Source organism: Silurus aristotelis, assembly GCF_946808225.1.
Source record: "Silurus aristotelis genome assembly, chromosome: 22".
Lineage (NCBI taxonomy): Eukaryota > Metazoa > Chordata > Actinopteri > Siluriformes > Siluridae > Silurus > Silurus aristotelis.
This window is the reverse complement of record NC_139595.1, coordinates 3,178,801-3,192,811: the sequence shown is the minus strand read 5'-3', so window position 1 is coordinate 3,192,811 and position 14,011 is coordinate 3,178,801. Positions and strand designations below refer to the sequence as shown.

General features: G+C 39.4%; 1 protein-coding gene across 1 annotated transcript in view; it reads left to right on the top strand.

Moving 5' to 3' along the window:
- The window catches only part of cntnap2b (contactin associated protein 2b), a 53,770-nt gene that overhangs the window by 24,370 nt on the left and 15,389 nt on the right, over positions 1-14,011 (top strand). Inside the window, exons 3-10 of the mRNA XM_083525263.1 lie at positions 1,297-1,490; positions 2,091-2,238; positions 3,705-3,908; positions 6,670-6,854; positions 8,236-8,379; positions 10,056-10,314; positions 11,127-11,276; positions 11,784-11,946. Of these exons, the coding sequence (XP_083381389.1) occupies positions 1,297-1,490; positions 2,091-2,238; positions 3,705-3,908; positions 6,670-6,854; positions 8,236-8,379; positions 10,056-10,314; positions 11,127-11,276; positions 11,784-11,946 (1,447 nt within the window). The remainder of the gene's footprint in view (positions 1-1,296; positions 1,491-2,090; positions 2,239-3,704; positions 3,909-6,669; positions 6,855-8,235; positions 8,380-10,055; positions 10,315-11,126; positions 11,277-11,783; positions 11,947-14,011) is intronic.

Sequence of the window (14,011 nt, the reverse complement as noted above, 5' to 3'; positions counted from 1 at the left end):
GGAAGGAGGTTGTTCTTCAAAATCTCACAATACATGGCCCCGGTCATCCTCTCCTTAATACAGTGCAGTCGCCCTGTCCCATGTGCAGAAAAACACCCCCAAAGCATGATGCTACCACCTCCATGCTTCACAGTAGGGATGGTGTTCTTGGGATGGTACTCATCCTTTTTCTTCCTCCAAACACGTTTAGTGGAATTATGACCCAAAAGTTCTATTTTGGTCTCATCTAACCACATGACTTTCTCCCATGACTCCTCTGGATCATCCAAATGGTCATTGGCAAACTTAAGACGTGCCTGGACATGTGCTGGTTTAAGCAGGGGAACCTTCCGTGCCATGCATGATTTCAAACCATGACGTCTTAGTGTATTACCAACAGTAACCTTGGAAACGGTGGTCCCAGCTCTTTTCAGGTCATTGACCAGCTCCTCCCGTGTAGTTCTGGGCTGATTTCTCACCTTCCTTAGGATCATTGAGACCCCACGAGGTGAGATCTTGCATGGAGCCCCAGTCCGAGGGAGATTGACAGTCATGTTTAGCTTCTTCCATTTTCTAACGATTGCTCCAACAGTGGACCTTTTTTTCACCAAGCTGCTTGGCAATTTCCCCGTAGCCCTTTCCAGCCTTGTGGAGGTGTACAATTTTGTCTCTAGTGTCTTTGAACAGCTCTTTGGTCTTGGCCATGTTAGTAGTTGGATTCTTACTGATTGTATGGGGTGGACAGGTGTCTTTATGCAGCTAACGACCTCAAACAGGTGCATCTAATTTAGGATAATAAATGTAGTGGTGGTGGATATTTTAAGGGCAGACTAACAGGTCTTTGAGGGTCAGAATTCTAGCTGATAGACAGGTGTTCAAATACTTATTTGCAGCTGTATCATACAAATAAATAGTTTAAAAATCATATATTGTGATTTCTGGATTTTTTTTTTTAGATTATGTCTCTCACAGTGGACATGCACCTACGATGACAATTTCAGACCCCTCCATGATTTCTAAGTGGGAGAACTTGCAAAATAGCAGCGTGTTCAAATACTTATTTTCCTCACTGTATATCAGAATGATTTTTTTTGGTGATAATAGGTGTCGAGATGTTTCTAGAGCATTTTAGTGATTTCCTGTTGTAGTAGCATCCAAAGTATTTTGGTTCATTTTTCCTCCTTCATATCGAGTTCTACTTTGTGTTTAAACTCTATCTGTACTCTTACCCACAGGGAATGTTCTCATGTTCAGAGTACAGCCTTTTTTCCTCTCTCTCTCTCTCTCTCTCTCTCTCTCTCTCTCTCTCTCTTTAAGGGAATGGAGGCTGGTGCCCATTGGACTCAGACAGGTATCGATGGCTGCAGGTGGACCTCCGGGGAAGGAAACAGATCACAGCTATAGCAATGCAGGGTCGATACAGCAGCACCGACTGGACCAAACAGTACCGGCTGCTCTACAGCGACACGGCAATGAACTGGAAGCCTTATAGGCAGGATGGCAACATATGGGTTAATATCTTTACGCATTATTCAAAGATGAGTCACTGTGCTATCTGACAAGTCCTAAAAAGTGCTATTTCTTAATCAGTGAATGTATTTTTCTCCATGTTTAATTCTTATACATTATGACTAATAAGTACATCCTATCATTTTAAACTTGTTCTCAATAACTAATAAAACCGAAACACTTCTTGTGACCCTGTAGTATAATATCACCATAATGACCTCAAACCATTATACCAAAATCCATTAGAATAGTGTAATATTCACATCCCACAGTCCATTCCTCATTTTTATATTTTTTTTATTTTCCTTCCTGTCCCTTCTCTCTTCATTTTATTACGAATTACAATAAATAATAGATCCTTCTCTGCGTCCAGGCGTGGAGTTCAGTATCATTGGGCTCATCACTCAGTCAGTATATTATGAGATAATAAATGAAAATTAGTAAAAAAAAAAATTTGCTCACAGCTAATGAAGCGGAGTAAATTAGAATGGAGGATTGCCGTCACGCGAGTCGGGTGCAATGATGCGTCGTCTGATTGATGTGTAAAGCAATAACAGGAGGCTGTGTCTGGGTCTGATGGGTCTCTTCGTTTTACCTGCCAGACCTTTTCAGGTAACTGGAACTCAGAGCGAGTGGTGCGTCACGAGCTGCAGTACACAATCGTGGCCCGATATCTTCGCTTTATTCCCTTGGATTGGAGTGCAGATGGGCGAGTCGGGATGAGGGTGGAGGTCTACGGCTGTGCGTACTGTGAGTGTCCGCTGCAGTCACAAGCTGGAAACATAAGTTCAGATTGTTTTATAGAAATGTTTTTACTTAGCTGTTCAAACCCTAGACTTTCTTGCTTTTCTTTACCCTTTTTTCCAAGTAACGATTGATTTTCTAATGAGGAACTAATTGAAAAGGCAATTTAAGTCTCAGGACAAAATTTGAAAAGTTGAATAGCTTAAAATAAACTTTGTGTTTCCAAGAGTTTAGGTGTTACTAGCTTGAAAAAATGTTGAAATAACTTGAAAAATGTTAAATAACTTGATTGTGAATAAGAAGGATATCACACAAGACACTAGAAATGTAATGTATATCCCAAGAGTTTAGATGCTACCTTTCAATTAATAATTTCCCCAAAAATTTAATTCCACCCAATTTTTTCTTTTTCCTTTGTTAGCTACCAATTTTTTTATTTCTTTTTTAAATGTTGGGTCACAGTGCATAATATCACACTCATAGGAAAGCGCTATCTGCCCCCTTCCACATACACAAGCTCATGGACAGCCATGATTGCACAGTGTTGCTGTGACTGGGGAGAGACTGCAATGCTGTCTAATAGTATTAGAGACGCATGCATCTTCTATTTGTTTATATACAACAAACTATGTAGCAAAAACACACAGTAAATGAGTGGAATAAAGTTGAATCCAAATGTCACAATTTTGGCTATAGCAAAAGAACTTGTGTAAGACAGAGAACAGAAGAGAAGATGTTAGCCGACTGCCTCACCCTCACAATCAAACATGGAGGTGGAAGCCTAAGGGTTTGGGGTTGTTTTGGAGCAGGGAAGGTTGGAGATTTATTCCAGGTGAAAGGAACCAACATGGCATTTGTTTGGTTAAAGTAAATCTTCATAGCGTTACATGACCGGGTTTGTTGCATAGAAACAAAAGGAACATGCATGTGTCTCTTAAAAATGACAAAAGACTAGGTGTTTCCACACGGCAGGCCTATGCACTGTTTCACTTTATTGAAAAGTACTGAACTTTCCGTACTTTGCGCAGTGCCGGTTTACTAGTCGGGATGATGGATGATAAACCACACAAGCCTCAAATGTACAACAAGGCTCTGAAGGTCCACTCCATGCATCATAAATGAGTTCTAAATGAGCCTCATTACGTTTTCTAAAAAACTGTGCAAATGAGCTCAGTTTGGTGAAAGGAAATTGTAAGGGATTATAATTGCTAGTGATGCAACGTCTAAAAATTGGAGAAGCATCGCTTATTGGGATAATATTTAAATCAACAAAAAACTTTAAGCAAATACAATATTCTGAGAGATTCTGATTAGTTTTTCGGGCTGAAGAACACATTGAACAATGCCTGAGGCTTAAAGTGGTTTGAAAAATGTCCTCTCAATGCATCGTAGGGGTCGGGGCATGGGGGGGGGGGTGTTATTTCAGGTTATAATTTAACCCTGAAGACATTTCTGTTCTTTGTGGTTTGAAGGGGCCGATATGATCAGTTTTGACGGACAGGAAGTGATATCATACCGTTTTCGCCAGAAAAGGATAAAGATCCTGAAGGATGTTATTTCATTGAGATTTAAGACGAGTAAAGGAGAAGGGCTTCTGCTCCATGGAGAGGGACAGCAAGGCGATTACCTCAGTCTGGAGCTGCGCAGAGCCAAACTGCTGCTGCAGATCAATCTGGGTAACGTTGACTTGAACAGATTCTTCAACCCCGACATACAAAGCCAAAATGTTGCTTTTTACAGTATATTAATGGTATAATAATACTAAATAATAAGTCATTCATACGTGTTAATAAATATAACAGTTGCTGCTTAATTACATTTAAAATATATAGACTTTTGCAGTGCAATAAGCTATACTCACACTATGTACAGTCAGTTTACACAAAATAATAAGTATATTTTGGATGATTAATAAACGGAAGCTTCAAAGAAAGTACAGTAAATTTTTTGACTGAATGGCCTTTTTTACATTTAACATATTAACAAATACTACTTGATAAAGAAATTGTTGTGTCTGAGCTTCTTAAATTAGTGGAGAACCACAGCTGCACATGCTAACTGAAGAAATGTTTGTCTCATTAATATGCTAAGAGTAAAAACTAGCTTGATTATATGTTCAATTAAATTCGGTTCGATTGTTAGAGGACGTTGTAGCTCAGCGGTTAAGGCTCTCGGTTATTCAAGCCCCAAGCTTCACCAAGCTTCCACTCTTTAGCAAGGTCCTTAAAACTCTGTGCTTTAGTGGCACTGGATCATATCTGACTCCAGCTTCCTAACATCGTTTGACGTTAAAAAAAATCACCTTTATATTTGTAGGGCACTTTTAACATTAAATATTGTGTCAAAGCAATGAACAGTGTCCATAAGTTTATCCCTAATGAGTGAGCCAGTGGTGACAGTGGCAAGGAAAATCTCCCTGTGATGGTACAGAGGAAACCTTGTGAGAAACCAGATTTAAAATGGAACCCATTCCCATCTGGGTGACCCTGAATGTCCAACATAGTTTAGGTTATCAACTGTTCACTAAAGGAGACTGGAGTGAAAAACTGTCCGTGGCTTTTGCAGCCTGAAGCTATGGTAGCAAACTTTTTATATTAATATGTATGTAAGCTGGTTAGGGAAATGGTAGCTCAATGTTTAGGGCTCTGGGCTACTGATCAGAAGCTCCAGAATTGCCAAGCTGCCACTGTTGGGCCTTCGAGCAAAGCTCTTTACTCCCTTTTTGCTCCAGCTGAGAAATGCAAAGAAAGAATTTTGCTGTTCTGTAACGTATATGCAACAGGAACAAAAAATCTTTAGTCAATAAACTGGAATGTTCCCCACCACAAAACATTTAGCTAGTGAATGTGCTAAGTTGTACAATGAAGTGATAGATGAAAACAGAACAAAAAACTAGATTGTGAAAATTCAAACTGGTTTGTCAATATTCTGGCACATGCTAAATGGGAAAACATTCTTAAGAAAGGTCTTTAAAGGAAGTGTTACATACAGTAGTATTCGACTGAACTATTTTTACTTTTAAAAAATGACCTTTTCAGTTTCAATATACAGTGGAACCCGGTTATCTCGCCCTCGGTTACCTCGACAACCCTATTAAGTCGACGTTTTTGAAGTGGAACCGCCAAATTCTCGCTTTTTCTAAGCATTTTTTATCGGTTATTTTCTATGTCGCCGAACCCTGATATCTCGAGCACAAGGGGGGGAAAATTTGCCATTCAACGTCGGTTATCTCGGTGCAGCCGCAGAAGAACTCGCGGAAGTGGCGGAAAAATCAAACCTTACAGCTGCTCCAGGTGTTGTATTGTATACTGGTGAATCTCTGCTGTTAGTTAGTGTTTGTAGTGTTAGTAGGGGCGCGGCGCGGCTTTGGGAAGAAAAGAGCAGCCGTTGAGAGAGTGCCGGTGGAAAGACACGTACCGGGATACGCATGAGCGATAACAACGACCGCCGTGAACCAACATATACCAACAATAACGGACAGTGCGAGTGTGGAAGTTTAAATAGGAGCTGGTGATGAGGATAAACGAGCACCATATGTGCGCGATTGAAGCCGGGAGCTTCAGAGAAAGCGACCAAGAAAACACCTGTCACGCTGAAGGGGGCTGAAGGGGGCGTGGCAGGTGGATTCCTGACAGATAAACATGTATGTATTTTTATAACATGCCTTCATCAAACAAATCGCAGCAACGCTGTTGTGTAAAAAAAAACTCCAAAAACACGTGCATGCACATTCTCATTTATTAACGCACATCATGTACATAAAGAAATTTCAAGCACGTTAATATACTGCCGCCATTTTGATTTTCGTTTATCTCGATCATCGGTTATCTCGATGCTTTTTGGCGACCCCCTAGGACATCGACATAACCGGGTTCCACTGTAATAACAAAATCATTGCATGAAGAGAGAATTGTTGACTGAACTCATAATATTAGAAGAATTCCAGGTGTATGATAACAGGAAAATGTCTGGAAAGTGTAAAACAACCAGCTTGTGAAAATTCCATCTAGTAAATAACAATATTAGCATAATCGAACCCTAAACATTTAGCTAGTGAAGCTGTTCATCGCTAAATAAAAAAACAATACTCACTAGTGAGTATTTTATCTGTAAAACAACTAGTGATTATAAAAGTGTTAAACAAACAAGTAGCTGGTGAATTTGTATACTGGCATATGCTAACCGAGAAAACATTTTAGCGAATGTGTTTAGTTAAGTGCTAAATAAATAAAAAACTAGGTAGCGAATACGCTAACTGATAAGCAACTAGTCACAGTGGCTGTGTGACCATGAAGTAAAACTATTACAAATGTTCATCAAAATTACAAGTTAAAAGTTTTTCTGCCATATAATTTTAAAATTTTATTTTTTTGGGGAATCTATTAGTAAACATTCTGAAAGGTTTTGCATTTCCCTCTGATGCCTGTACTACTCCAGGTAGCAATCAGTATGGCTCGATTCAAGGTCACACGTCGGTGTCGAGCGGCAGCCTGCTCGACGATGACCACTGGCATTCTGTGAGGATTGAGAGATACCGGCGCAGTGTGAACTTCACCCTTGACGAGCACACGCAGAGTTTCCGGACCAACGGCGAGTTTGACCATCTCGACCTAGACTATGAGGTCAGTCGCTTCGCCACACGTTCGCGCCTTTTTAAATGTATTACTCCAGCACTGGTACATTGTGTAATCCTGAGGTGATATTTCATCATTACGCGCGCTTCTGAGCGGGACGTCTGAGGTTATTATTCATTTATGAGCGGCGAAGGCGCAGACTTTGGACAGATTTTTTAAATTAGCCTCAGGCTATCTTTCAGCAGCCTCTTTGCCTGTCCCATGAGTCACGTCAAGCAGCAGCTAGGGCATGAATATTTGAATATAAGCCTGATAATATAGAAATATAATAATGCAGCCTTTTCTCGCTCGCTCCGTCTCACCCCGGCTTGTTCGGAGTGTCCGCTTTAATTATTACCCTGATGCAAAAGCAAGTACCTTATTGCAAAAACAAAAAAAATGGTTCACCAGGGACTATTAGTGGTGACTGACAGGCTAAAACTCTTCAGTCTTTGGAGCAGCGCCAGGTTTAGAGCTTCCGTTGGGCTCTTACAGCCTGCACACACACCCTGGACTTTATCTGTTTTCTAGATCACAAGCTGGTGTTTTTTTAAACAATAAACATATTTACAAGTAGAAAATCTTGTTACGGTGAGACATGCATCTTATACGAGGTGGTAAAGTTTCGAGACTAGCGCACCCCAGATCCGGTCGCTTTTGCCGAATGTTCTCACTCAGCCTTAAAACCACTTGGACAAGCTGCAGACCTGCCTCGCCTTTTTTGATTGTGGAGATGAGGGGCTTCCACTGTGAAGACTGTTGCTTAATCTCAAAGTCATGCCCGTACACCCAAGTTTTGTCACCAGTAATAATCTTTAACATTAAGAACGGGTTATCCATAGCACGCTGACGGAGTTCTTGGCAGACTTCGACGTGGTGTTCCTTCTGCTCCTGGATCAGCAGTATGTTCAAATCTCACGTGAGAATCGTCTGGAATGTTCCATATGACACACCGACAATGGCAGCAATGTTGTGGATTGTTCTTTGACGGTCATCATGCAAAAGTTGCTGAATGGTTTAGACATTTCCAGGGGTTGAGCTCGTTATAGGTCTCCTGATCTCTCATCGTCTTCAAATGATGTTCTTCAACTTTTAAAGATCATGTTAAACGTCTCTGTGGCAGATTTGCCCAGTTTCATGCATAATTTCTCATTTGCGCTTTGTTCCAATTTGCTGTCCATGATGAAATCGCAGATGTGGTGATCAGAATGTACACAGGACAATGTCTTTTGGCACACTGTCTTATGAAGGTTGGCGCTCCCTGTGACTTTGCATTCCATCTGTTACAAACTAGTCTCGAAACCTTTTTATACAAACTCGTAACAATCTCATAATAATCTTAAAATTGTCTTATATTAATCTTATAATAACATGCTTGTCCTATTCATAGATCAGTTTTGGAGGAATGCCTACTTTGGCCAAGCCCAGCTCAGGAGCTCCTCAGAACTTCATCGGGTGCATGGAGGACATCCATTACAACGGGGACAACATCACCAACTTGGCACGCAGGAAACGAATCGACACTTCTAGCTTTGTAAGTGTTGGTTTTGGGTGTTTTTTCTGTTGTTGATTTTTGTACCTGACTCTGGATCATTGTTGCTTATCGAGACTCATGCTGGGTCCAGAACATTTTTACACATGTTTGCTTTCGTTACAGAGAGCAGCTCGATGCTTGGGGTTGGAACGTCATCATTTTGTTAGAAATTAAATCCATTCTTGATACAATAGATTGCACTGGCCAGCATCTTCATTACTGAAACTGGAGTCTGGTGCTTTAAACCTTCTCACAAAAAGTTTTTGAGCTACACATGTTATAAGTGAGGGAAATCCACATCTGTTTTAATCTGAAAGTGTTTGTTATGCGATTTTATTAAATTTTTTAAAACGGTATTGTCATGCTGGAACAGGTTTGGGTCTCCTAGTTCAAGTAAAGGGGAAATTTCCTGCTACCGCACTCAAAGACCTCCTATACAGATGTGTTTCTCCAACTTTGTGGTAACAGTTTGGGAAAGAACCACATGTGACTGGAAAAGTTAGGTGTCCTAATGCATTTGTCCATATTGTGTGTATTATATATAAGTTCATACATCTAGAGATCTGCCTTCTCTAGATCGTACACAGAGACAAAGGAGTGTAATATGATTATTATTTATTGGAATGAAATTGAATAATTAGTTAATTAGTTAATTACTTCAGGAGAAAATGTGGGAAAGAGAGAGTACAGTGGTTAAGATTTTATAATTTCTGATCAGAAGTTCGTAAATTCAAATCCCACTGTCATACTGCCACATCTGAACCCTTAAGCAAGCCCCTTAACCATCAAAAAGGGAGTCTGCCAAATGCCATAAATGTAAATGTAGAGGGAGAGATTAAACGTGTTTGGATTACATGTGGGCTGCATTTCTTTTAATAGCAAAGCTGTTGGTGTGCCATTACCTTTGTGCCATTACCCTTATCTTCTCTCAAAAGCTTTATATTCACCATATACATTACATGAAACACAAGATTTAGCTCACACACTTTCTATGCAACTTCAACTGTATGCTACGAAGGTTACAGTTGTTTATAAGGCAGCGCTTTCATTTAGAACAATAGGATTTATATGCTCACCCTCTAGCCAATCAGAAACGAGTATTTGGACTTTTGTATAATTTCCTTTGTATTTTTGTCTTTCATTTCTGGACTTGTGGTGTCTCAGTAATGTTTTAAAATCTGCTTTCATTTGTCGTCTGTGCTGCGTACAACCATTATGCAGTGCATTGAGCTTGGGGACTTATGTTTTTTAACCAAAAATATGTAAGTGATTTTACTTTTCATTGTCCTTGAACTTTCCTCTACAGTGTTGTGTGTGTTTGTGTGTGTGTGTGTGTGTGTGTGTGTGTGTGTGTGTGTGTGTGTGTGTGTGTGTGTGTGTGTGTGGGTGGGTGGGTGGGTGGTGTTTGCTTCCCTCAGTAGATACCGAGTAGACAGCTGTTTTGTAGTGCACAACTCATTAGTGTAAGCAGTGAGCTAATGAGTTGAACTCTAGGGTACCAAAGAACGCATGTGAATTCCTTTTCCTGAATTCTTACCGCCGTGGAAGCAAATTATTCTATAAATGATTCTTCATAAATGTTATGAATAATAAATCATTTATACCATTGCAATAACATAATACTACTATAAAAAGATTTAATTTGGTTTAAAACTTGTCCATATGCTGTTTCCCAGCGTAACCTGACGTACACGTGCGAAGCCTCGCCGACGTTCCCGGCTTTCTTCAACTCCAGCAGCACTCTGCAGCTCCCGGGCCGCAGTGACGCAGATACGGTGGCAGTGAGCCTGCAGTTCCGCACGTGGAGCCCCAGCGGCCTCCTGATGTTTACTCCTCTAATGCCTGGTGGAGTCGAGGTCAGCCTCGTGGAAGGCAAAGTGGTAGTGCACATCTACATCTCACAAGGAAAGAATACACGGGTGGACATCTCCTCAGGTAACAGTGCAGAGCTACAGATGTTTCTAGATCTTCTGGTTTTTATGTAAATGATGCATTATAATATGTATAAAAGCATGTACACCACTAAAATATATATATATATATATATATATATATATATATATATATATATATATATATATATATATATATATATATATATATATATATATATATATATATATATACACTGTATATATAAAGCGTCAGTTTCCATGTTTGTGTGTTCGAAGTGGAAGTACATGGACAAGTCCATACTGTTTGCACGTAAAGCTTCAACCATTCATACAACATTTTGCACTGAAGTTGCGGCATAGCAACCACAAGCTAGGGCGCTAACGTTAGCTCTATCACGTCAACGTCAACGATAATCTTTTCAAAACAGTGATTTGTGGGCCTATGATCTAACCAAGTACAGGGTGTGTTTATTAAACCAAATTTATTAAACCAAATTTTCACTATTATTATTATTATTATTATTATTATTATTTTTATTATTATTAAAGCCAATGCAGCTGTAAGTGCATTTAAGATTTAAAGAAAGTAATGCTAAATTGCTGCTAACTGTAAATAGGTGAACATATTAGGCATCATCAATGAAAGAACTGTAGCTTCAATCTTTATTTACTTATTATTAATGGATCAGATTTCAAACACATCTCATTATATCGATTATAGTTTCTGAAAAGGGAATAATCATTGTATAAATATTGTAAGTTTTTGGCCAAAATGGTCCTATATCGTTGCTATACAGCTCAAATTTTTGTTGTTTGGGTGCATTCAATCCAAATCATTTTATTCTTGCACAGGTTCAGGCCTCAATGACGGCCAGTGGCACAGTGTTCATTTCCTGGCACTGGAGAGCTTCGCTATGCTCACCATCAACGGTGATGAGACGTCGTCCGTCAGAGCAACGCTCCCCATCCAGATCCGCACAGTGGGAGATTACTACTTCGGAGGTCTTTCTGTTCCATACAAACTGTTTTGCCCAAGTGGTTCGTTATTAAACACTGATTTGGATTGGATTATATTTAGTACAGATAAAATTGATTTTCTTCAAGAAAAGATTTATTATCAAAAGCTTATTTAATATTTAATAATTTCGAATTGCCTTGCTTCCCAACCACAGATAGTTGTGACATTGAAGGAAATAAAGCATGTGGTTATAAGTAGTTTCTTATGATTATTTGTTACTTTGACTCTGTAAAGCAACATTGAGATTTAGTAAGTATTAGTAGGGGGCCAAGCACCTTTTTCGCTTCTCATTTTTCTTTATCAATAGCTGAGGTGTCTTTGGCAGCTCATAGAATTGTTGCTCATTGGCTCACTGATTGAAAAAGAAACATTCTGACCAAATTTGGCCCCAGTGCTGCCACAGCTCAGGGGAATTTGAACTTCAGTTGAATGTGCATTTATATTTGGTACCTAAATTAGACCTAAATCCGAATACTGGTCTCCGTACACAGGCTATTTCCCACGGACAGACCTCTCGCCATCTCATCGCTCCTTCCACGGTTGCATGCAGCTCATCCATGTGGACGAGCAGCTGGTTGACCTGCATGCTGTAGAACAGGGAAAGCTGGGAGGTTTCGAGAACGTCAGCCTGGACATGTGTGCCATCATCGACAGGTATGCTAACTATTTTCCCAAACCTTTATTATCTCAGATTGTGTTCAGAGTGAAGGTAAAATTTGTTTTTCTTGTAATGCAAAATGAATATTTAGGCCAGAGATAGAGATTCAAAAGAAATATGTAAAAAAAATTTTTAAATCAAAAACCTTGTTACAGTTATCAGGACTATTTAGCAATCACGAGAGTTTCAACTGTCAGTGGTGGACGAAGTACAAAAACCAAGTACTTGAGTGAAAGTACAAAAGTATTTGCCTTCAAATGTAAAGTATCCAAAGCACTATGATTTATTATGGCTTTAATCTTCCTATTATATTTTTTCTCACAAGACTCTACTTAATCAACAGCACACTGATCTATTAAAAGAATGATATCAATAAGCCAAACACTGATTAATATCTATTAAAATGATCATAAACCCAAATTTCTGCTGTTCAACAGATGCTGAACTGTATGTTTGTGGTAAGTAGATACCAATAAGCAGCAATCAAAACAAGTTAAAACAGAGCATGCGCTTTGGAACAATCATCTTAAAATCTAGCAACAATATAAAAACTCTACCCAATCAAATTAGTGTATCGAAACTAAGTCTTGTGTAATGCTAGTTTCAATCCATACATAGTTTCTATCTATCTATCTATCTATCTATCTATCTATCTATCTATCTATCTATCTATCTATCTATCTATCTATCTATCTATCTATCTATCTATCTATCTATCTATCTGTCTGTCTATCTGTCTGTCTGTCTGTCTGTCTGTCTGTCTGTCTGTCTGTCTGTCTGTCTGTCTGTCTGTCTCTGTATGTCTGTCTGTCTGTCTATCAGCAATGTGAACCCCAAAACCATAATTTGCAAAACTAGCAGAAATTTCTTGCCTGTCAGATTTTGTGGTTAGGAGCATTTTAACAGTTTAAGAGCAGCAAAGCTTGAACGGTCTATCCTTCTCATCTTGCTGTTTCTTCTCAGCAGGAGCTCATCTTCAAAGACGTCTTCCTTTTCCTAACTTGTCCTTGTTTGTTTGACCCGAAAGCCCCCAGGATGTTTGGGATCAGACCAGAGCGGTCTTTTGATCTCAGACTGCCTTTACTGTGTTGGGTTTTTGGAGTTATAACTCCCCGAGTGCAGCTCAGTAGGGAATTGGGACTGGCATATGGGGCAATATATGGGCCATACTGCTCCTGTGGATGTACCTGCAAACTCATTCATCATCGCGACAGCTCCGGAGCTACGGGCTGTTTGAATCTGCGGCGTTTAAGTCGTTGTGACAGTTTGTCAGAAATTATACACTCGCCAAAATTGGATTCCTTGATGTTTAACAGTTATTGCTCATATCTTATTAGTTCGATGTGAAAAATGAAGCTCTACTCTGAACATCTAGCATATAAGAATAGAACAATATCAGCTTTGTATATAGTTTTTCCTAAATATTATTTTACTCACGGTAACTAGACATATTAGCATCTTAAAAAAACGTCCATTCAACAGAGTCAACAAAAAGTTTGCCGAAGTTGACAGATTTGCCAAATTTTCTAACAAGAGTTTGTATAAGAAATAAACTCTGAAAGGAACCAGACTCTTCATTAGAGTGACTCCAAAAGTCCAATCATTATGGTTCTATCATTGTTAAACTGTTCGCTGATGGATGCTTGAGTGCAGAATTGTTTGTAGCATTTGTAGCCCTGAGCCCATGTGGCACCTGTTTATATTAATTACAGTCCAAATCAATTTATAAGGTTTCTGAGTTTAAGCCTCCACAGTAACTTAATGGATTTTTAACCAGTTTAATTGGAATCATCTTCAGCTGCAGCGAGTGGTTTCCAGCTAAAGATTCAGAAATAGAATGTCAGGATGGTTCAGGCAGGTCGGGAAGGAAGAAGGGGGCAGGATCACTGGTAAGTCAGGAGGATGTATAGCTCGACAGGGTGGTAAAGATAGGAGGACAGGAAGTGAGAAGAAGAGAGAAAAACATGGGTTATTATATATCCTTCATGATACGTAACAGCTAAAGACACTTAGCTATATTTGTTTTTATTCAACAAGGCAGTCACTGATATCCTGAAACCT